This window comes from Talpa europaea (genome assembly GCF_964194135.1).
Source record: "Talpa europaea genome assembly, chromosome: 4".
Lineage (NCBI taxonomy): Eukaryota > Metazoa > Chordata > Mammalia > Eulipotyphla > Talpidae > Talpa > Talpa europaea.
Window position 1 is genome coordinate 57,251,468 of NC_140070.1, and position 26,001 is coordinate 57,277,468.

General features: G+C 33.1%; 1 protein-coding gene across 1 annotated transcript; it reads right to left on the minus strand.

The window, feature by feature from the left end:
- Window positions 1-473: 473 nt before the first annotated feature.
- Window positions 474-23,377, minus strand: LOC311170231 (phospholipid scramblase family member 5-like; the record flags this gene model as incomplete). The annotated part of the gene is made up of 9 exons (XM_084232618.1): window positions 474-512; window positions 2,499-2,660; window positions 4,243-4,404; window positions 6,895-7,115; window positions 8,719-8,761; window positions 12,988-13,151; window positions 18,382-18,432; window positions 19,105-19,151; window positions 23,310-23,377. 9 exons carry the CDS (start codon window positions 23,375-23,377, stop codon window positions 474-476), a joined length of 957 nt encoding a protein of 318 aa, XP_084088744.1.
- Between the last annotated feature and the right edge of the window lie 2,624 nt (window positions 23,378-26,001).

Consider the following 26,001-nt stretch of genomic DNA (forward strand, 5'->3'; position numbering starts at 1 on the left):
CACATTTTAAAAATACTTTCCTTTTGATTAGTCATCAGCCTTAGTACCAAAGAAACTTCAAAGTTCTCTCTAAACATTGAATTTTCATCAGTGATGCTGTAGGCCTTCATTCTCATCTTTCATGCTTACCCATACAATAACTTCAAAAGGAAAAAAAGAAAGAATGATAATCTCTTCAAGCATTTCTGTGCTAGCATCAGTAATCTTGTTTTAGCCACTATGCATTCACAACTGAATCACTACTTCATTACACTATGCTTTAATGAATAAAATAATTAACACTTTGATACAAAAAAGCAAATAATCAAACCATTCAGAAATTAAATCCAGAGCTCAAAGGATTTCTAGAAGAAAATGAAAAAGAATTAGACAGCATCAAATATAGACATCTTCAAAGGGAACGGAATCATTTAAAACTTGCCTTTTACTTACTGACATATGTTCTGCATATTTTGTTTTTGTCATTCTACTTGTTATAATCCAGCCAGTGAATGTTCAAAGAACATAAAATCCTACAAATAAATAATTTGAATAAATACAAAAAAGGCAATATGAGGATCAAGAGTCTCAAGTGTAAGCTTTAATTATATGTATCAGTTATGTTTCCCAGTGGTGATCTACCAATATGTCATTTATTAGTAGAAGTAAATGATAAATTTACTTTTTAGAATTATTTTTTTGTCAGTTACATAAAATTCCAGCAGGAAGTTACAATAGACTTCATTGTTTTTAGTTAGTTTTTTTAAATAATAAGCTATATTATTGGTGTGTAGTTAGCACTTAGTCAGTCACCTGAGGAATTATTGGAAACTACACCAGAAGGAACATGATGTAGCAGAGCTGTGGTCTGTGGTGTGTTAACCTTGAACCAGAGTAGATTCAAAAGTAGGAAGTACTTGTGAATTGTGTTTTGGATCAAGGAATAACCTCACACTGGCACCTTCCTAAAGATCTCTCACTACAGGGTAATAAAATGTAGACAGTATTAAAAAAATAACAACAATTTTTCCTATAAAATTATACATAGAAGTCAGGAATTTATCTTCATAATATAGGCAGGAAACTGTAAGTTTATATAGGCCAAATAAATCAAGAGCTTTATTATTTTATGGCATAAATAAAAAATATATTGAGTTGTTAGATAATTCCATTGCCTATGTTTCTCCATCAGACACTGGAGTTAAAAGAATCTTTTCTGATGATTGGAGTATTATCTACATTATTGCTTCTCTAATTTATAGTGCAAAGGGAATTACTGAAAGTACATTTTTTGCCATAAAATGATCCAACATATTTGGAAAGCTTGAGGACCATCAAACTACTAAAAATGGAGCTACCATATCACCCAGCAATTCCACGTGTAGGAGTTTAGCCAAAGGTCACAAAAACATTAATTCAACAGGAAACCTGTACTCCTATGTTTATTGCAGCACTATTCACAATAGTTAAGATATGGAAACAACCTAAATGACCCCAAGCAGATGGCTGGATCAAGAAAATGTGGCATATATACACAATGGAATACTATGCAGCAACCAAAAATATAAGCATGCCATCAGACTGTTCCATAAAATAGATGAATAGGACATATTTAAGATGGCCTGTTTTTTATATAAACATTAAGAATGGTACATAATAATAATAAAGGCCAAAACAAATGGTAAGCTGAAAGTGGAAAATTAAAAACTCTGTCAAAGTTATAGAAGAGAATATGGAATTGAAGAAATATTAGATGATCTGCAAAACTGAAAGAATTGTTTAGATTTGTAGATAAAAATGGGAATTGAGGAAACATGACTATTTAATAAGTATGAAATTCTAGCATTCAACATCCATGAATTCTACTTCTTACAAAAATAACTAATTAACACTAATTTCCCTAATGTTTCTGGAGCAATAACCCATGTGTGTGTGTGTATATATATATATATATATATCTGTATATGTTCATATACATTAACAGAGCATTAAAAAATGTCCTGAATGAAATTATGAGTTGAAAAGAAAAGTAAAAGATACAATATCTTTGTAATAATGGAAACTAGTACATATCCATCCATCCCTGTCATTGTATTTATCTATGTATTTGTTGGAAGGACAAGAAAACTATCTATCTATCTATCTATCTATCTATCTATCTAAACTATGTATATATAACATTTAAGAGAATATCTGGTTGTTGATATTTAAACAATGAAACTTTTCCTAGGATAAATAATGCATATTTATGTTCATTTATTTTTTCATTGGAAGTAAAAATAAGCCGAAATTCTAAATTGAAGTTGAAAGAGAAGGGCAACTCAACATTTGCTGAGTGGGACGAGAGAGGAAGTCAGTCACCGCGGAAGGGTGCCTAATAGAAATTGAGACTCCTACATTCTGATTTCTAAAGATTTCTTGTCCCAAACTAGCCCCCTATGCATTAAGCTTAGTATTTGGGGTAAATGCTGTGTAAAATGAGATTTACCGTACCCCTACTCTTGCAAGACCATATTTACCAAGAGAAAACAAGCACCAATCATCGCTGCTTTGACTGTCACATCTAGATCTGCAGGAACATGAATCCCAAAGTTGTCAGCATTTGTGAAGACGTCATTTACAAATCTCGACCAGTACTTTGAAATCTTACCAATTGTAAGGTTTTCATTAATGGTGGTCACCTTTGAAAATAAAATAAGAGGTGTTAAATTTGAAAGCAAAACAAGATTTTACAACTCTTTTAGTATGTTTCCTTCATGAGAAACATGAATTATTTTATTTGTCATCTTCTAAATTACAACTTGGTATTACTAATCCATTTATAGAATTACAGGTGTGTAGATTTAACTTACTGGTTCACTTTTCAGGAATTTTGCTTTTATAACAGTTTTCTAATCTATCATAATTGCTTTTGTTTGTTTATAGGTGGTAAAAAAATAATAGCAATAAATGAGGCCAGGCTACCACAAGATGGCAGCAGGGACACGGGCTCAACTATATTGTCAACCATGAAAAATAATCCTTTTCTTTTCAAAACCTTAGATCCTGTTTTATGACTGAAATTTAACTGCGAATAAATATACCTTAAGTCAAAATTTCAAATTTTATTTTCTTCACTAAAAAATAAGTAAATTCTTGAAAGAACTCAAGCATTTTGAAAGAAATTAATTGCTAGGTACTATTTGTAAACTTATTTGATTTTATAATTACCGACACAAGTATTATTAGACATTGCTTTATCTCATTTTATATTGTAGTATATTATATTCTCCTATAATTAACACTATGTCCTATTTTTGCGTTAAAAACTCTAATGTATTACACAGAAATTCAGAATAAATTGACATTAAAATATCTCTAGTCCTTAGCTAGAGATCTACAATTAAATTGTGTCAACTAATCACGGGCTTTCCCTGAGTCACTTCAAAGGCTGAAAGTAATCTAATATAAACTTTCACTTTCTGTATGGCAGTAGAAGTTAAAAAAACAAGAAAGCTACTTGGGATATCCCTCTACTACGGATAGTAACATCCTAAAGTCTTGTTTCTCTTTGAAAACAGGCAATATTTATACTTGACTCCTAGGAAAGCTATACCTATTCCTTCTGAAGTAGGATGGAGTTGGGACTACTCACTTTGCAAAACTTACATTGTATTGTATGTGAATAGTGTTCTCTGTAGTCATGGAAACTGGATGTCCTAGAGGAATATATGTGAATGCATGAATAAATGAATGAATTAAAAATAAATATAAACTTTAAATTAGGCCATTTCTAGGAAATAAAGTTCACATTGCTACAGACTGAATTTACGACTAACTAGTGTTTAATGTTCAACTTACAGAAAAGTGTTTGAGAGTAGACTGTTTTACAAAACAAAGTTATGAAGTTTATGAATAGAGTTTTTAAATCAGTGATATTTAATTGGCTTATGCTTCTGAGATAACATCTGAACTAGAATGTGTTACCACTGGGACCATAGGATAAAAATGCAACTTACTTCATTTTAAACTCTGCTACTTGCTTTATACTATAGGTACTGTAATTTCACATAATTCAGATTTTTTTAGTATATTTTACAAGAATTATTGAAATTAGAATTAAAATAAACATGAACAATATGTACTCCTTATATTATTTCACATATATATTCTTCTATAAATTATTTCAGTGATACTTCCTGATTTGAAGCTTTTCATTTAATGAGCTGTATTCCAAAAAAATCACGATCTAAGTGAAAACTTTCTTCATTTTGTCAATCATACCTCAAAATCCACATCACCAAAACAGCCACACGTTGCGCAAGGACCAACAATTTTCAAAATATCTTCTTTGTTCGCATTTTGAATTGTAAATTTAGGGAGAAACGGGTCCCATTTCTGTGCAACATAGCCAACTGTAGTGCCAGGAGGGGCTTGGATTTCTAACTGTAAGAAGAGATAATGTAAGATTTTACTATTATGGCAACTATCTCTTAGAGTATACTGTTTTGAAATTATTTTCATGTTCTGTAAATCATTCCAAATCCTTGCTTCTAAGGAAGCAAAGCAGTGTTTTAAAAAATACTTTATAGAAACAAATTCACTCTAAATATATTGTCACTATGCTCTAAAAATCCTTATCTTCGATCTTCCATAAAGAAAATGGAGCCCACACAATGACTTCTTTGCTATTTGTGTTCCAAGTACAACAATTTTTCAAGAATTGAAGATATTTCATATGAGATACCTCATACATTTGAAATTTAATATCTTCAGATAGTGAACTTCCATCTTATCTGTGTTCAGTTAAAAATAAATGTTACTTGTAGAGTTACAGTTATCACACATCAATTTGATTGCTGTTTTACTTTTTTCAAAGTGCCAAAACTAGTAATTACATTTTTAGTCTTTAGTATTTACTCTAGTACCCTTCATTCCCCTAGAATCTTTATTTTTCATTATAATTTATAACATATCCATGTAGTCTAATCAGAGTCCTTGTAAAGTATGATGGAGCTGAGTATAAACTTTGAAAATTCTTTTCTTTTAAATCAGACCAGAGGTTCATAATTTGATCTTAGTTTTTCTTAATGTGTAACTTCATCATCATAGGTGCATATCTGTAGTAGTGTTCTTGTGTAGACAAAGGGGGTTTCAACAAGAGAGTGTAGAAATTATATAAATTTGCTCTGAGATCACTTTTACTGTAACTGGTTTGATTTTGACCAAATTAAAAAACTATTAACTAATATTTAGAGGCATCTTATATTTGTATGACACCAGACTACTGTGACATAAAGCATCAATGTCAGAAATGTCAAATGTCACATATTTTGTGATTTATTGACTATACCATCATGTGTATATTTGAGCTTAAATATTCTCAATAGGTGGGCAGAAATTCTTAGCTTCATGTATAAGAACCTTAGATATCTTATCAATTAACCAGTTAATTGTCTAAGTGCCTATAATATATATGAGAATTATCATATATATGTAGAAACTTGCCTAATTAACCTCTTTCCATATTAATCATTGATTAATCTACTTCCATATTAATATACATTTCACATCATTGAAAGTAGAATACTTATACAGAGGTCTCGTAGGGTAAGGAAAAATGTCAGGCTTTTCTGCCCTCCCGCCAGTAGGCATAGATGATGGATCCTTGCGGTCCTGAATGCATGACTGATGGCGGGCACCTTGAATAGGGTGTGGGCTTAGGTAGTTGGGATTCACCTGGGCTAAGACTGGGCTTTTATGGGCGGCGTCATGAGGACGCCATTAGAAGCCGAGACGCCAAGAACAAGAATGAGCAGAAGCCAAGAAGAAGCCAAAAGAGAAGCCGAGAGAGAAGCAAAAGAAGCAGAAGCTGAGAGAAGGCCGGAGAGCCCAGCCCCTCAGCGCCCCTGCCTGCCTTGTACCTGGTAATCTAAGTAAAAAGACCTGCAAAAAGCCACTGGGGACTCTGACTCCTCCTTTACCTGGTCTGCTGGATCATAGAAAACATGCACTGTGGTCTTCCAGACTCTCCAGGTCTTAATAGAGAAACTTGGTTCTAAAGAGACCTTGATCAAGTCCAATACATGTTATTTCATAAATGTGTATATCACCTCCACTCTCTAAGCATCTGTTCCATAATTATAAAATATGGAGAGTAAAACCTGTTCTTTCTAGCTCATAGAGATCTCAAATTGCATTGCTGGTGGGAGTGCAAACTGGTCCAACCACTATGGAGAGCTGTGTGGAGATTTCTGGACCTACTAAACATAGAGCTTCCATATGACCCAGCAATTCCACTCCTAGGTATTTACCCAAATGACACAGAAACATTAATTCCAAGGGCACCTGCACTACTATGTTTATAGCAGCACTATTTACAATATCTAAGCTATGGAAACAACCCAAATGCCCAAAAGTAGATGACTGGATCAAGAAGATATGGTACATACACACAATGGAATATTACTCAGCAATTAAAAAAGATAAACACATGTAGTTTGCAGCAACATGGATGGAGCTAGAAGGGATCATGCTCAGCAAAATAAGTCAGAAAGAAAAAGAAAAATACTGGATGGTCTCACTCATAGCAGGAATTTAGAAAACTTAAGTAAGGGACCGGGAAAAAGACTAATTAATGCAAAGTAAAAATCAAAATCAACAAGCAAGTATGGATTAGAGACACACTGTGGGTGGTGGGGAGGGGTGGGGAGAGGAAGGATTAGGGTCAAAATAAGGGGGGGTGCAATTGTATGGGGAATATAACCAAAATGAAAATACATACATTGTGCACAAATGAAAAATGAAGTAAGAATCATATAGATTATTAAAAACAAACAAACAATAAAACAAAATAAATGCCAGTCATTAAAAAGATAATTGCCAATCTTTCCAAAGGAGGGGGGAAAAAAAACACACGTAAAGCCAATGACTAACCTCTTGTAGGTAGCAAGGGCACCAGCAGCTGTTACACCTCAAGGGTCTGTTTACTGTAATCACCTCTCTACCTGAATTGTCTGTGATTTTCAGAATGCAAGATCGCAGGGTGGAACAGAAAGTACGATTGAAGCAGATGCTTTCCTCCACAGCAAAGTAAATTCTTTGTCCCAAGCTGTTTTTAATCTCATATTTGTTAGAGGTTTCAGTGCCAAGTATCACTAATGAAGCAAAAAAAAAAAAAAAGCATCATATAAAGCTATTGCTTAATATCAAACCCTTAAATGAATAAAAGAAGTGCTATTAAAACAGTAATCAATTATTAATAGATGGCATCTTCTTACAAATCTACTTCTGTGCTCTAAAACTTGAGAACTTAGACATAGAAAACAAAGTAATCTCTGAGAACAAAGGTGTTCAATTAATACAGTTTGACTCTTGGTATATGACCTGCTTTCTTGTTTTCAGTTAAGAAAGCAATGCTATAAAGAAAAATTTAGGACTTGAAAAATGATTCTTTCATTATTATGGAATTCACTGGAACACAGCAACTGGAATTCGCTGAGATTTTGTCTAAAAATCTTTATGTGATACTATATCTACAAATGTAGATCTATTTATTTCTGCTATTCTGCTATTTCAATTTTGAAATGTTTTATAATTAATATATAGTCAAATAATTTGAATTCAGGTAGTCATAGCTGTAAATGTGTGCATTAAAAATTTGCCTATTTGAAGAATCAATGAAATTGATGAAATTTTATTTTGATGTGCTTTTGTCAGTCTCAAGATTGCTTGACAGCCCTGAAATTATGAGGGAAATTCAAATTATTAGCAACCATGGAAATTAATTATCATATATCTTTTATTATTTAAGGTTGAAATTTATGTTAGATTACTAATGACAATATTACTAAAGATTTAGAGTTTCATACTATTAAGATTATCTGAATCAGACTAGTAATTTTATTTTATTTTTTTAAAGATTTATTTATTTAGGCATATAAGAGCTGGGGTGCAGGCCGGGGATGAAGTGGTGAGAGGATTCACCAGAGACAGAGTGGGGAACAGAACAGGCAGATCTACTGAAATACACTTTTGAAGGGAGCAGTGGGTGAGACAGGAGAGGTCCGCTGCACCATGTGGGTCACCTCCCTGGTTGGGGACTGAATTCATACTGCAGTCGCTTTGGATAGCTTCATAGTGCTGACGCTTAACACATTGTGCCACCAGGGAGGCCCCTGACTAATAATTTTACTTTCAACTTTTATATTAGAAAAAATAGACCAAGTATTTTTCTTTTTTATTGAGGTAACATTGCTTTAAAACAATATATGATTTAGGAGAATAGGTTCACATTTAGGAGAGTAGGCGCCTTAGATGTATGTCAACACACCACAACTACCACTATAACACTCATAGTACTTTTTGATCTAAGTTTACTCTAAGCTATTAATTTTATTGTTTATTAAATAGATATGAAGAAACTTTTAAAAAGTACAGTGTTTTGGGCCTCCTCTGGTGGCGCAGGAGGTTGAGCTCAGTGCTGTGAAGCTGTCTGCAGCATCTGCGGCACCGGCCGGGGTGAAGGTCCCACATGGTGCGGTGGACCTCTCCTGTCTCGCCCGCTACTCCCCTCAGCAATGTATTTCATCAGTCTGCCTGTTCTGTTCCCCGCTCTGTCTCTGGTGAGTCCGCACACCCTCCCACGCATCTGGCCTGTACCCTGGTTCTTGTATAAATAAATAAATAAATCTTTTTTAAAAAAAGTAAAGTGTTTTAAGTAGTTTTAATTAGTGGGAGTATAACATACATTATACTTACTTCCAAGAAGCTCCACTTGCTGGTGTATAATGATCAGGTCTAACTGTTAAAGGGTGACATAAAGGAAATAAAAAGTATTACATCACAACATTCGAAAATCTCTGAAGAGAATAGGATTAATTTGTTTACTAGACTACATGAAATTCGGTGATTTTCATATTTTTTATTGGCTGCATTTTTTAAAACAGCTAATTTTTGGTGATAAAAAGGAAGATAAACTGTTTTTATTGAAATGAAAGTGAAAAATTACAATAACCCTTAAACTTCTAATGCAGAATTGCCAGAATAAGAATAGGAACTGTGGTTAACATTTGTACATTTTCTGTGGTAATGGGATAAAAGAGTAGAAGTTGGAAACAGTGTTTGAGAAAATTTTTGAACAACAGCTGACTAATAATACCAAAGAAGTGTGAAAATGCCAAATTTTTAAAAGGAAATGCAGCAAAGCAATAATGAACTGATACCTTGCTATTCCTTTCAGCCCTGACTACTTTCACTCTGTCATACTGAAACCACTCCTAATAGTAATGAGATATATTTGTTAAAACTGAAAGAGGTTGTGCTACAGGTTTTTTCCTTTCACAACAGAAATCCTTCTAGTGCCAACTAAATACCAATTTAAGCAAAACAAACAAACAAACAAACAAAAAAACCCCAAAAAACAATGTTACAAAATGATAAAATACAACATGATAAAATTTGCCTGATATAATTAGAATTGCAGTTAATTTACAGAGATTGCTGAGAGAGGATTAAATTAAAAGTTACCATACAGATTATTTTTTAAAACTACATAGTAAAAACTTATTCTTAAGTGTTCTTTGTGTATTTTTAAGTTTGATATTCAATACTTGAAGATTCACAAAGAATCATGAATACTATTTTAATGTCAATCATTATGTCTTGGAATACTTCATTTTCTCCTTTGCCTTAAAAAATTCTTCACTTTACTTTTCCTTTGCAATACTATACTCACTGGTAATTATTAAACTGAAGTAGGCATATATTTTATAATATATGGTATTGCTTTGGCATCACAAACCCAGAATTTCTGTTCTATTGTTATTTACTTCATTCTCCTTGTATAGCCTGAGATGAAGGTAAAACTAACATCATTTCCTCTATTTAAATCTTATTGTTGATAAAAGAGTGTGCGTACCATCTTTTTTTAAAGAGTCACAAAAATGCTTTTCCAAAAAATTTTTTTGATTTAATATATTCTAACATTTAGTATAATAATCAAGGCAAAGCTTTTTTTGTTGCTCTTGTTAGACTAAGTGTTTTGTAGTGTACTGTTGTTGGTTCTCTTGGGATGGTGAGAAGTAAACTTCTAAGAGGAGATCCATGGTTTTCTAGCAGTGGGCTGATGTAACATAATTTAGGGATGGGTAACTATGGGGACAAGACAAAGACTTGAGTTTAGGAACACTGAATGTTATTGTTATTGCTATGTGTCAAATGTTAGTCTTGAAATACATCGACTATCAATTGAGATACACTCCACAATAAAAAGGGAAGCTGTATTTTTCTAATATCTAAAAATAGCAGCTGTTTACTTAATGACTACCTTAAGGTGCTAGATAGTTTGTGATAGATATTTTGACAAACTGTCTAATCCTTACAAAATTTCAGAGAGATAGATGTCATTGCATATTACACATGAGGAACCAATCCCAGAAAGATTAAGTAAATTGCCCAAGATCACAGTGCTTACAAATAGGTAAGCTGAGATTTGAACCCAGGTCATAATGCTGCCAATTTCAACCTGTTTTCTATTTTATCATACCAGCATCACTAAACTAATCTTAGGATCTGTGAGACACAACTTTTAAGTGATACTTTGGAAATTCTGAGTACCATTCTTCCCTATTTTCTCTTCTCTTCTACTTACCCACACCCTGTAATAACATTTGATTTGTCTCGGAGGGCGGGCAATTTTCTGGATTTGAGGATCTTGTGTTTGGTTGTCTTTGTAATTTCCTTAAGTAGGCTCTGGAACATTAATGGATGGACTAGGAATTGTTGGAAGCCTTAAATAGATTGGATTATATATTCAGGTGTCAGAGCAAGTAAAGTTCTCCTTAAGTATGAAGGCTACAAAATGAAATTCAATGATAATGTTGAATATATAGCATGAAGATTCATTTAGTGTATAAATTATTAGATTTGAAAATATCAGTGATTCTGCTTAACATCTGTATCAAAGGAAATTGGATCTTTTCACGTATCTTTGTAGACTCTAATTCACTACTTTTACCTATAGATGACTAAATTACAAAGATTATCCATTGGCATTTATGAAAAAATGTTATTGACTATTGTGAACACGATAAGCCAATCTAGAAAAATAATCTATGTTTTATTATTAGATTTAATTTAAGTTAATTAGATTTAATCTATATGAACAACAGCATTACACACACACACACACACACACACATATAACACATATACATGAATTTATTTTCAAGTTGTTTATGGAAACAAAAATTTCTGTAGTCATCAGATGGACTTGGTTAAGAAAGAATAGATGATTTTATAAATTTCACTCTGATTTTAATTTAGATGAATTTTTTGGTATATCTCCTGTTTATTTTTGAAGAATGTTTTATTTCCAAATGTTGGTTATTTTATTTGATTTGTATGATTTTTAGACAACAATTAGCACATAAAATTAATTTTATATGTCTTTTACAACCCCTGCTATATGTACACTCTCTTAAAGCCCATCAGTGCTCTTTTAGTATAAAGCGAGTATATTATCTTTCCCTTTGAAGTAAAATATTCACCAGCTTGTGACATATTTTTGTTTTCTGAAAAAGATTACCAGAGGTATATCTTTTTAAAAATTTACTTCATTTTAGATGAAGCCAATAGGTTCATATCTCTATTTACTGAGCTTGAAGAAAATGTACTCATGTCAAGCATCTGGCTCTGGGTGTGTCATCATTCATGGATGGAAGAAGGATATGTGATGACCATATGTGATCATCAAACCCCAGCCCTCTGGCACTGGTATATCACTTTTATACTTGGCAAAACCTTGTCTGACAACATTCCCAAACAGCTTGCAGCAGTTAATCAACTCTAGTCAGCTATTACAGCTGATCCTTTCTGCAGATGGAAGATAGTGGGCTAGATTTTCCAGCTCTTTTACATATCTCCCTGAGCTCTCCAGTCTCTAATGTACATTTGTCTGCCAGTGGGTTTCTGGAGAAGGCATCTGCAATTATAAACATTTTCCCAGGAACATATGCTGCATGCAGCTTAAACCCTATCAGGCATAACAGAAATTTCTTGTACCTTAAGGGAATTAACACAGAGATTTGATTTTGATAAAGGAGATAGACTTTATAGTTTGAAAGAATGCCAAACAAGCTGAAAATTGCAGCAGATGTGCTGACATCTCAATATTAGTGTAAGTGTATGTCTAATCTTTTCTAGTATAAAATAAAAAGCAACAATAATACATAAATATCAACTGCTGTTTATGTGCCATATAATTCAGATGTCACTTCTTGATTGTCTTATTACAAAATTTGATTCATTTCTTACCCTCTAATGACTGGCACAGTGACTATATCTAACAACAATTCCATCTTTCAAGCAAATTGTCTTGGAGAAAGTATCAAAGAATAATTACTGCTAACTTGATAACTTCCAGCTGGATTTTCATCCACATTTTGGGAATCATTGGAAGACAAATGTTCCGCTCCTTGTGGAATCTCTCCTGAGTACTTCTGCCTTAATTTTTCTTTAGACACCACCTTTTACTATTGTGTGCATATCAGGGTTTTATCAATTTTGTCAACATGTTTTTTTGCCTTGTCAATAACATTGCAGAATGTTTGGGTGAGTGGGACTAAGTTTTATGCTTCTTATATAATTTGATTATAACAACAACTCAATATTTTACAGTTATAGGTGACTAAACATATTAGGGAATCCCTGGAGGATAAAGTCACTGTCACCTTGAGCTATGAGTAGAAGGAAGATAAATGTGCTAAATTGCTAAATCAAAAATGTTTAGTTTTGCCACTCTGTCAAATAAATATGGAAAATAGAAATTCTAATAAAAGAAAACAATTTTTCTCCAAATCATAGAAACAAACAAAAAATTAAATTTCATGTTTTTCTGACTTCAATAAGTTATTTGTTGAAGTACTTCAAACTTGGTTGACAAGCAAGTAACTAAGTCTGTATTCATTTAAAGGAAAAACATTTGTAGAAATAGAGATTAAAAAATAAAATGAAACAAAAGCAAAACACCTGGCTTAAATATTCAAGACCAGGTGGGGGACTGCTAGGCAGAGACTGGTCCGGCTGCCATGCTTGGTTCCCTGGACCAGAAGGTGAGACGGGAAGACTGTGATCTGGGTCTGGTGCTCCAGGAAGAAATCCAGGTAGACCTCTACTCCATTGTTTCTGTCCATCTGCAATAGAATTAAAATATCAGGCCATCTTTGAATTTAGGGCATTTCATTTAGTATTTTTTAATAATATTTATTACATCTTATTTTAGAGGGTAGATTATTTTCTGCTGCTTCTCATGGTAGGAAGGTTTTTTAATTTTCTCTATTCATTGACACCACTACTTGACCCCTCTGATCAAAAAAAGCAATATGAAAGTAATACTGTGAGGAAAACTTGAATATGGACAAAATTAACGATTTCAGAAAATGTATTATTTGTAGTCATATAAAACTGTTCGATAAGTTAAAGAATTATAAGCTAGAAAAGAAAATTAAGTGATATAAGGGAATAGATAACCTTTGAATTACATTTATGACTTTCAAAGCATATTCCCCATCCCCCACATATTACAAGTGTCCTTATAATTTCCAAGGACATCTTCTGTCTTGTATCAATCATACTATTTATTATTTTTCATTTTAAATGAGTGGTTCTTATACTTTTTAGCCTACATCCCAATGACATGGAAGAAAGTTGGATCCTCCTCCAGAGATTCTGATTCAGTATTTGGGTTGAGGGGTGATCTTGAGAATTTGCATTTCAAATAAATTCCCAGTTAAGCTAATGCTGTTGGTCTGGGGCTATACTTTCATAAATGATTGTGTTCTATATAATATGAGAATATTCATAACTAATTTATAAGCTTTTTAAAGATTTTATAATATCCAATTGAGCAATGATTTGTATTTTCACAAAAACATCAAACATTTTGACAGTGTGAATCCCTTTGTATCTCACCCAATATTATAATAGAAAAATATTAACATAATAGTATGATTTTTTTAAAGATTTATTTATTTTTTGCATAGATGAATTGAGGTGTAGGCAAAAGATCTGTGGGGGAGGGGGACAGTGAGAGGATTCATCAGAGATGGAGCAGGGAGCAGAACAGGCAGATCTACTGAAATACACTGCTGAGGGGAGCAGTGGGCGAGACAGGAGAGGTCTGCTGTACCCTATGTGGGTTAGCTCCCTGACCAGGGCAAACTTAGGCAGTAGCAATAACAGCACTGAGTCTTAACCCCCTAGGCCACCATGGAGACCCACTGTGATTTTTAAAGAAACAATAAATTTTCTGCATTATAGCTTAATAAAAATGTGGCTATTTCAATTATCTCTTAGATTGACATTTCTAGATTTTTTATATACCTTGCATCAAACTGGAGCTTTTGCAATGATATGCAAAAATTCTATTAAGTGGTACATGAAAAATTATTTTGCTAATAATTATGAATTATAAGCTTTCTACAATTATTTTTCCTTTTTCTTCTCACATGGCTGCCACTTGGGCATATTAGATGCCATTTTTTAAAGAGGATTATCAGTTTTTACTTCTAATCTTAATTAGTCCATAAAATATAAACATTCTCACATGTATTCACTGAGTTTATCAATGATATGCTGTTTAGATTGAGCATAGGGAGTAAGCTTACAGGAAGGTATTTTCTAATATTAAATGTATATTATAAAGACAAACAATTCAGACTACCTAAAAATACATGAATGGGGAAGACAGGAATCTGGTTCTAAATTAATATAAGAAAGTAAGTTATATCAGCTGCACAAATATTTGTACACATACTAAAATTGGAGTAGCATCTATAAAATTCACAATATATTAGACTGGCCTTTCTTCAGGACTGACACTAAAATCCATATAAGAGGGCTGTGTGAGGAGAGTTATTGACTCTTTTAAATCTCTAAATATTAATTTGAAAAATCAACTTAGTTGCTGTTGGAAATAGTAAGTCCCCCATTATTAAGTGAACAAAAGTATAGCCTAGATGAGCATCAGGAAAGCAACTAAAGAAAAAAATACATATAATAAATAAAAACTGGTGAAGGAATATAAGCAATCCAAGCAATATTCCTCTGGACACCAGCATAAACTGTTTCTGGCATTGATAAACTTGTTATGGTTGTGTGTACATGTGGTGTCAGCGAGAGATAACTGCAAGATGGTTCCTTTATATATTTAACCTAAAGGATGTAGCAATAATCCCACATGCATCCCTAAATTTGTATTGGTTTTTAACATTTAGAATTTGGATAGGTGGTAGGATGAGGACCACGTGAAAATAAATTTGTCACTTGAAACCCCCACCCACACACACACATGTCTCCCTCCCACAAAGACCCCACCCTGAATTTTTCTTAAATCTGGGCAGACACATACATCATAGGCTCTGCATGTCTCTTGCTCTTGAAAAAAGGGCTTGAGTGGAAGCCCAAGCAGTAAACTGAGGGAAGACTCTGTCAACATCAGGTAAGAATTTGAAGAAGAGTCACTGGCCAATATCACAATAACAACCAGAAAATAATAAAAGGTAGACAACATCTTCTCCAGCATTAATGTGAGAGCACTCCTTTCATTGACTTTCAAAGAACTGTGAAGAGGGATGTTTGAGTCAGACTAATGGACTTCACCTGTGCTCAAATTAAATCTTACTAAGTTTTTAACTTTTGAAAACTATTTACTCACCTGCAATAACTGGTTTCTAGATAGGCACAACCTCCTTCAAAAACTCTGCAAGATACATTTTTACTTCTCTTCTAGTAATCAAAGTCAATTTGATTAAAAGTCAATGACTATAATTAATATAATATATAACAAACCTTAATTATTGATTAAAAAGGTTTTTCAATGCTACCTTCTTCCCATATTATTTTGCTCATGAAAATTTCCTTAATGAGGCACAATTTGGACTGCAAATATGCTCCCTAATATGTAAACCTAAGATTCTAAATTCATATTATTGTTTCTTTTTAGCCTTGTCATGTTTTCCCAGTTGACAGAAACAACATCAGAGGGAAAGTATGATCTGGGGGAAGCTAGTTCATAATATTAAATTTTATAATGGCTGTTCAACTTAGGAATGGAGGAGCATGACTACTGACCAAAGGGGGACTTTTATGAGATGCCAGAAATGTTTTATCTCTTGATCTTGGTGATTACTTACTATAAAGTCTAAGTTTGGTGCTCTATATAAACCTTACTGTATACATGATATCCTTTCATTTTAAAAAAATCACATGTAGAGATCAATTTCCTATAGTATCTGGTAAATTCGATTCATTCTCGTCAAATTTATTGCTAAAAAGTTTAGTATATTATTCCAGTTTTAACCTATTGCTATGATGACTACAACAAAATGCAATAGATTTGAGTGTTTGACAGGTGGCTTTACATTCCTGACCATGTCTATAGGTCCTCAGGCCTCACAGCAGGTTTAGGGACATGAATACTCTTGGGACCCAGAGGAGATCACATCCAAAATCTTTACTTGGCAATCTAGGATGAAGGGATTTCAGCTGGAGACTTTGGGGACCACATTTCTGAGATCACTTTCTCTTCGGGGCTACCAGTTCACTTTGCACTAATATATAGGGATAACTCCTCTTCAATGTAGATCATCCAGGAAACTCCTGTTTTTGTCAAACTTAGGGTTTGAGGTCAAGCTGTTCTTAAATTGTATTTAATTGTACTAAACCATGGGCGCCAGATACCACAAATATTTATTCAGTTCTAATGACATTCAATATGCTTGCTGTCTTTTGGCTTAGTGGTGCCTATGAAATGTGAAAATTTCAATGCCTGTATTCCCTGATAAAATGCCAATTGCCAACACAATTTGATGGAATGAAGAGCATCATGATACTGTACAAGATGCCTTTAAATATATTTTAAATATGATATCCACAAAAATATTTTAGATAAAATATGATGATAACCTGACTTGTTCCCTCAAACCAGGTATCAATTTCAAAATGAAGCTTTATTTTCACTTATTTTATATAGTATTTTATATTTAAGGTCTTTAACAGCTACATGTTAAATATTTTGAGTTGGTTACAGAAGGTGTATTAGTCTTTCACATGAAGTTTTACCTCTAAGTTTAGTCTTGAGTCCTTATCTTTACTGAACTTTTTTTTTTTACATTAGTTATATTTTGATAATAGTCCTTTCTAGTCACAAGTTTCTTCAAAGACTCAGACCACCAGATGAAGAAGGAACTCCTTTGAATTTCTATCCGGCTTTGAATTCCTATCTACTCTTTTAAAAATGTATTACTAGCTTATAAATATTTCACATCCTCTGCAACTCTTTACCTTACAGGGTGCAGTTGTTGCTGTATCTCTTATTTTATAAATTGATGAAGTGTTTTGGACAAAGTGTCATTCTTAAATGAAAATACTTGTCAATATATTTTTTTGTGTGTTCAATTATATAAATGAAGCAACACATTAAAATTCAATTTGTTATTTCATGTATATATTTTACAATTCGTGCTTTTCCAATGATACTCAGGGATTGGTATAAATTAAATGTTGATGAAAGATGAAAAGATTACCTCATTTGTTCTATACAAAGTAGTGCCCAAAAGTGTATTTTCACTTTCTTTGAATGGATCATTAATTTAGGATATTATAATTTGGTGGACCATATTATCTTAGTTGTAATTAGGCTAAAAGGTTTCCACCAATTATACCAATCATTATTCTGCATGCTAAAACTTTTCATTATAGTGTAGTGTTTAATGATTTGTTCTAATAATAGAATAAGAACACATTATAATTTCATTTTTTACATAATTTCACAAATGTTTTAGTGAGACTGCAACTCAGTATCTTAAAAAAATCCACATATCTTGTCTTTTGAGTTCTTTAAAAGTGAAATAATACTAATGATATTTATACAACTTAAGGGAGTTGAAACAAAACTTCAAATCCCTTTAAATTTGCAGTATAAATCTGTCCTTATGTTTGGCATTAAATATTACCGTTATAATTTTTCTTATATATTTTTTCTTAGCAATTCTCTGTTTATATTTATGATAACTAAAACATTGCTTACATCTTAACTTTTATAGCAAAGAGAGTATTGTTTTTTTTTTTCTTTCAAATTCTGAAACATGCTCCTTGGTATTAAAATTTCAATGCTCAAAAGTGATAAATGGCATATTTTAAATATAAACCTGAACCCCTGCAACTCTATTTCTAATCATATTATAAGGAAAACTTTGTAAGTTGGTTATATTTTCTCTTACCTTTAGAGGCCATGAAGATGTCTAAGTCACTTCTTCAAAGGCAGCCAGGTTAAAAGAAAAGGCTTTTCTTTTTTCAGCAAGGAGAGAAAACACAGCATGCATGAAACTACAGAAGGTGTTTCTCTACTTGATGTCAACTTACAAATAACAGAGGAAGGGAGTGCCTTGCTGTTTCCAGTGGGCTCGATTTTATCTGTTTGGACAAGAGGGGGAGACCAAGCTAACACCAAAGGTAAACACTGCTCAGAAGCCATATCTTGGGTGTTGGAAAGAAAAAGAAACTTTTAGATAATAAACACCAGACAAGAAAATACATAGCAATTATTTTAAGAGGCCTGTTCCTTTAGTTTTTTGTTTTTTTATTTGAAGTATGTACTTTTAAAATTTTTGTTACTTTGGAAAATATTCTCTAATTTCTAGATATGTCTTATGCCAGAATCTATGATAATATAGCTCAGCATGTGTAAATTACTAGCATTTCTAAATATAATTATCATATTTTGAAAGTATATGAACATCATTATTCTTATTTTACTCTCAGGGTATTTTCCTATTCCCTTTTTTTACACCAAACAAACAGGAGTAGATGTATTCTTATTTATGAATATAAATATATCTTTATTTTCATTTTCAGTTGAATTTAATGAGTCAGAGCCATTTGAAATCATAAACATCAATAACTGTTTTAGGTTAATCAAAACATACAGGTGAATTTTAACTGAACTGCATAATAAATAAATGAATAAATGAAATGCTACAACTTAGACTAGATATCTCATAGTTTATATTGCAGTTGACCAGATGACTGGAGTCTTTTTCACCAAGACAATTGTACTGGATGCAGGTTTGCAAAAGTTGAACTTACCAATTTCATCAGCAATATCTGTCCACTTCTGAAAATAGCTAATTTGCCTTAGAAGGCGTAGATAGTCATGAAAAATTATAAAGTCGGTCTTGTGTGTAGATAGCCAAATGTTCAGATGTTTCTTAGTTGGTGAAGAGATGCTTCTTTTTGTTCTTTTTGTCTAGTTATGAAATGTTGGAAAAAACTGCTGTTGAGTTGTTATTTGCAAAAAAAGTTGCATAATATGATTAATATTTTTAAATTATATTTTATGTTTTCTAAATGTTGGTTTTGGGAATTTGGAAAATCTTTAATACAATGAAACCAAGTTTTGCTTAATACTATCAAATACAGTGTTTTCATTTATGGTTTTAAGTGATTCATTAACTTTTATTTTCTACAGATCAACAAATATAATGTAAAAATCAAAGTGAATTGAATTTATATTTTGGTCTATATAAGGCCAACCATTTATGTATTTGGAAATGACCATATGACTGATGGTCACCTAGTTTGCTCGTATAATATTAAAATTTTAGTATTTTAATACTAAATACTTTAACATTTATTTTAATATTTCATTTGTAACAAAGATTTTCATGTCATGTAACTTGGTGAAGTGGCGGGACTTCCTATTTCTTTCTATATGCTTTATCCCTCTGTCCTATCAAAGAAAACAGCAACATTCCTTTTTCTTTTTAAGAGCCCAGCAGATACCAATTTGAAGCTTCCTTTCCCTTCATTCTCTTCTATTTCCCATCCTTTCTCAGGAGTGGCTCACAAAACTTTTCTTTATGTGTCCTGTGCATGAGCACTCACATAGTTTAAGCATGTTACTCCAGGAGCTGTCCTCACCCCTTCTGTTGTTGTTGCTGCTGTAATTCAGCTTTACCTTCACAGTACTCTCAGTCCTTCTCTCCTGAAACCGTTACTTCTACAGAAAATCCAGGACCATTCTTCGATACTTAAAATGTTCACACTAACCTATGAGCTCTGTGCCACGAAGCCCTTAACTTTTCCAGGGAGAATCAATTTCACTTTGCTATCAACCTGCATCTTCTGTTTTATTCCCTGATTCTACAACATACACACTATGAGAGGTAGCATGCTCCGATAGAGAGCCCAAGGCCTGAAAATAAAATACTAGGATTACAGCACAAAAAATTAAACTTAGAAATGAATATCAGAAAACCTAGGATCACCTGGCCTGCCCCTTCCCAGGGAACCCCTAAGAGATTCCCTGTGTCCAGCCTCTGCTCTGATGATGAGCTGCTTCTTCACTGACGATGTTCTTCATTTTCTGTCTAGGTCACCTCTGAAAGGAGATTTTATATTCCCCTTTCTTCAGTTTTAGTCTTTTTACAAGACGCATAGCACAGTTGTTTCTGAAGGTCCATGCATTCAGTTTTACCTTGTTCACAAATTCTCCTTTATTTAATTATTAAATGGGTAGATATTTGACCAACGATTTCTGAAACTGAGAGGGTAGTTCCCCCAAGTTGTCTGTCTATATAAAGGGAAAGCCTAATAATTTATTTATATCTATATAGTGACTGGAAAAAAAATGTTACCTGTTATTAAACAAAGTAAGGCAAAAACAGACAGCAATATGCACCAGATAGCATCCTCTGGGAAAAAGATAAGGACTGTAAAAAGTTGTAAACCTGGAGTTTTGGGGAAAGACCAAGGACTGTGGACTGAGATGAATTGGCTTTAGAAATATTTCATTAGTTTTATGGTTATTCTACCCCAGTTTTATTATACAAGGATGTGTCTTCAAAACTTATATGCATATATATATATATACACACACACATATATATATATATACACACGTATATATTCAAATATATGTATATATATACACATATATATTCAAATATATATGGGATAAGAAATTATTTTCTTGATTTATGTAGTTATTTTAGGTGAGATTCTAAATAATATATTTTATTCACTTAAATAATATATTTTTAAAACTTACAATAATGCATAAAATTGCATTCATTTTCATCGAGAGCACATTATTGTTATGAATACAATTTTGGTCATTTGCTATATTTTTCAGTTGTTTCCATTGTGTAAGACAATGGTCCTGCAAATGTGCAGCAGTTCCTTTAAGGTACTTATCCAGAAATAAAAATACTGTTTTATGTGTATGATGATAACTGCCTTTACTAGCTGTCACTGAATTGATCCCCAATGCATTTGCACCGCTTTACATTCCCCAAAATACAGTAGATAAGTGTTCTTATGTCCACATATCCTCTCCAACATCTGCTTAGTCAGTATAATAGGAAATTAAGTACGGGAGTCCCAAATATTACCTGATGAGAAGGAAGTGTCCACAGGTCTTAATTACACTATTGATTATATAAACAACTTTGTGCTTATGTTTTTAGCAGCTCCTATCATACTGTATCATGAAAGAATAATTAATAGCAAATTTTATTAAAAAGTCTATAAAAGTAACTACCATGGGAAGGGAATGATGTACAAATGAACTATAATTTAGTGACATTCATGTGTGATCTGCTAAAATGTGAATCTGCTATTAGCTGTTATGTAGAGCTTAAGCCATGTGTTTCTATGCATAAATATTATTTCCAGATTTATGATATCCCATACTAAAATTCACTGTGTATCAAGTCAGGGACTATAACTAGCTAACTAAATAACAAAACAACAATGGAAATAGAAATATTATTATAAATGTTTGATTTATAACTATACAGTTAAATATAAAATATCCAGTCCCCTAATGTAGACTTAGGTATTTCTTCCCTGAAAATTTGCAACTCCTATTTCAATAGTCATTTATCCACAATTTGGAAATGTCTTTTCTATGTGCATTTCTTTGTTATCTTGTTCAAACCTGTCAGTTTGATGGTATCATTCATTCATTCAACAAACATTTATTAATCTTTCTATGTGCATAACATTAAACATCATAGTTTAATGATGTGAGGGTATGATCTCCATTCTGGGGGAATGTGTATTCTATTGCAGTATCACAATTCAGGAACACGATTTTTTTTTTTTAAATCATGAATCAGTTTCTACTTCTTGAAAATAAAATTATGTAACTTATTCTCTCACCGGAAAGCAAAAACTAATTAGAATCAGTAAAATATCATTCAAATGAGCATATTTTTTTTCACATATACATGTGTAATTTTCCTTTACTTTGTTGATCTATAAAAGAAAAAAAAAATAACTTAAGATATTCTTTCTTAAAAAAAAAAAAAAAAAAAAAAAAAAAAGATATTCTTTCTTAAAGAAAGATAAACTGAATCACTCTCCTTGGCTGCTCATAAAAGATAGATATTTTTATCCCCTTTCAGCCTACTTAAAATAATAGTGATCCAAATGACTAGAAAAATTGAAACAGATTCTGGATACAGTGGAAACTAGGCATGTGGAAGATAAAATTGACTTTAGCATAGATATATGTGACTAAAACACATATCTAAAAGGTTTCAAGATAACATAGAAATATTCAATTTAGGGACTTGTACACAGAGATCCTGTGGACAAAACAGTACATTGTAAAGTCCAAACAGAAGTAAAAGTTGTGCTTGCTTAGAGAAATTTCTTTAAAATTGTCAAACTCTTACATTTTCTTCAGTTAAGACAAAGTTAAATTCAATGGAGTTCTTTGAACTAATCTATTGTTATTATGTCTTAGTCTTCTGGCATTTTCCTGGCCTGTTTTGCATATACAGACTTTCAATTGTTAATTAAAAGTATCTTTCTTTAAATAAACAGAAATTGCAGGTGGAAAGTTTTACTCAATCATCATATGACACAGTACAAATCTTTCAATATCCTGTAGTTTGTATGTTTATGTGTGTATTTGAAAGTTAGAGGAAAAGGGTGATGGAGGACAGAGGAGAGGGGGAAAGGGAGGGAGAGAGGAAAGAGAAAGAGAGGGAGGAAGGGAGGGAGAGAGGGATGAGAAGAGGGAAGAGTAGAAAGAGAAAGGGAGAGAGAGAAGGAAAGGGCGATAGGAAACTGGAGCTACTAGGTAGATTGAGAGAATGAAGACATTAAAAATCTTCAGGACTCCAAATGCTCTCCACAAAGAACTGCTTTACCATTTTGAAAATCTCTTTATTTCTACCATTATTTTAAATATACTTACCTTGTGCCTTGCTCAGTTTGGTCACTTCATCTTCCCAACATCTGCCTGCATCTTCAGCTATCACCAAAATTCTGAAACAAACCTTTCAGCAGCTGCAGCTGACAGCCCAGCAGTGATCTGCATACAAGTGCCTGCACTGACAGCAGCCATGTCATGCACAGCTAGTGCAGCTGTAATTCAGTACCAGCTAGACACCAATTGTTTTCTGCAACATATTTTCTTCTCATTTCCAGCATTGAAAATAAGCTTGTATTCCCTTAAATGCAGTTTAAAAATGAGATAATTATTACAATAAATATGTATTAAATAAATATATAGGCAAAATACATTAGAGTTAAATAATGTTCAAAAGTGCATGTTTAATGTTTACTTCTTATGCTATTTATAGGGTAGGCCATTGAGAAAATATCACTGTCTTTGAATGCATGCTTTGCTAAGAGTGGCTGCAAAGTGGGCTAGATGCTATGTGTTATGTATAACATTGCTTCAATGTATGAGAGTGAAAATTAAAGGTTTTTTTTTTTTCTGCTATCTGTGTACACGCTTTTTCATGTTGTCATTGCCTAATGCAGGTCCTGATTCGTGTAACATTCCTGAAATTCTCACTGGAAAAAACCCCAAAAAAGTTGAATAAATGTTACCAAAATCATTGTTTCTTTTTTGGGTCTACTTTGCTTCATCATTTTGCCTGCAAGCAAATTTATGAAAAATGAAAAATGGAAGAAAATTATGGTCTTGCTCCTGACTTCACATTATAGTCAGTTGTGATTTAAATAAGAGGTTTGTAGGTATGCTTTTGTAATTTGGGCATGTCTAGAAAAAAATTCTGTCTGTAAAATCTGAAGTAAATTATGTTTAATGCACTTTTCTTTTTCCTTTTGGATTCTCCTTAGTCACATTTTTCTTGTGCTATTAGATTCCAGTACAGTGTTGTCAGCAGAAATATAAAAATGTTTTTTGAGTTGCATATGTAATTTAAAACATTCTAAGGCACACACTAAAAAAATAAGAAACAGATGAAGATAAATAATATATTTTATTTAACTTACTATTTAAAATATAATTTCAACATATGGTACTAGCAACTTTTCATGTAATCCACATTCACACTTGGCTAGTGGTTACCATATTGGATCTGGAACTCCTAGTGAATGTATCCAGTAAAAGATACAGTTAGTGACAGATTAAAAGTTGTTTTTTAATCTTGCATGTTTGCTTAAACATAAATTGTGTTTTTCAAATAATTTTATACAATTTTGAATGCATATTTTAAGTAAAAATGACACATCAACACCTGTACCCCTATGTTTATTGCAGCACTATTTACAATAGGCAAAACTTGGAAATGTTAGGGGGAAAAGGATGTCCTAAAGCTAATTCCATACAGGCTTTGTGGACTCCAGCCCTGACTCCAGACCAAAGCCAAAAGACACTGGGAACTCCAAATCCCATCACCACCAAAGGGAAGGTGGCTGGGACCTGAGGGTGGTGTGAAGCAGCTAGGTTTGGTATAAAGCCAGACACGTGGGCTTTGGAGGAGATTCCCCCATTTTGGCTCTCCGCCACCTCGCAGCTTTAGGCCAGCTCTGAGAGTGGCTTTGGGTTTCCAGGTTGGCGGATCGGGTAGGACGCATTAAAGACTTTATTTCCCTATTTTCTCCCTGAGTTGTACATTTCCTTAATTCCCTTTCCCTTGTAAATAAACCTTTTATTAACCTTTTGTGTGTGCCTGCAGTGGAGTATTAATAAGTCCCTTTTAAGTGCGCGGGTGAGGACCCACAGCCAGGCAATCCGTTTTATATCGGGGCTGCCCCATAACAGAAACAACCCAAATGCCCCAAAATAGATGACTGGATCGAGAAGATGTGGTACATATACACAATGGAATATCACTCAGTAATCAAAAAAGATAAACTCATGTCATTTGCAGCAACGTGGATGTAGCTACAAGGAGTTATGTTCGGTGAAATAAGCCTGAAGGAAAAGGAAAAATATTGGATGGTTTCACTTATAGCAGGAATATAGGGGAACCAAATAAGACATCAGTGTAAAAAAATAATGACAGCACAAAGCACAACAAAGCAAAAACAGACAATTATGAATCAGAGACATACTGCATGGGGGGAGGAGGGAGAGGGACAAGAGGGAGGGAGGGAGAAGCACAGGGGACTGAGCTGATGGTACACGGGTGCATTGGTGAGGGAAATTCTATGGGAACTACACCTTAGGGGGAAGCAAATATTATTTAAAAATGAGCAATGATAGGGCCTTCCCAGGTGGTGCAGTTGTTGAGCACCGCACTGTGAAGCTGCCCGCAGCCTCTGCAGCACCGGTTCGATCCCTGGCCACCGGGCGAGGGGCCCACATGGCTCGCAGACCTCTCCTGCAGCATTATTCAACTTCTTTTCCCTCCAGATAATCATTGTTAACTATGTTGTATATGTGTTTGTGTCAAAAATATACTTTTACTTATAATATGGGGATATATGTTTCAAGTTTCTACCCGTATAAATCTTATAGGGACAGAACTGTACTGTGTTCACCTTAAATAGTTAACAGAGGAAAATTAAATGATATGCCATTATGCACTTAATGAAATGGCAAAAATTAAAAAGACTGATAATATCGAGTATTGGCAGTATCTTCACCATGAGAAATATGTACAAATATTTGTACAAATGTTGATCATTAGAACCCAAAATGAGAAATGACCAAAATGTTCATTCATAAAATAATTGGCATTTGCATACTTGTATAATGATATTACACATAAA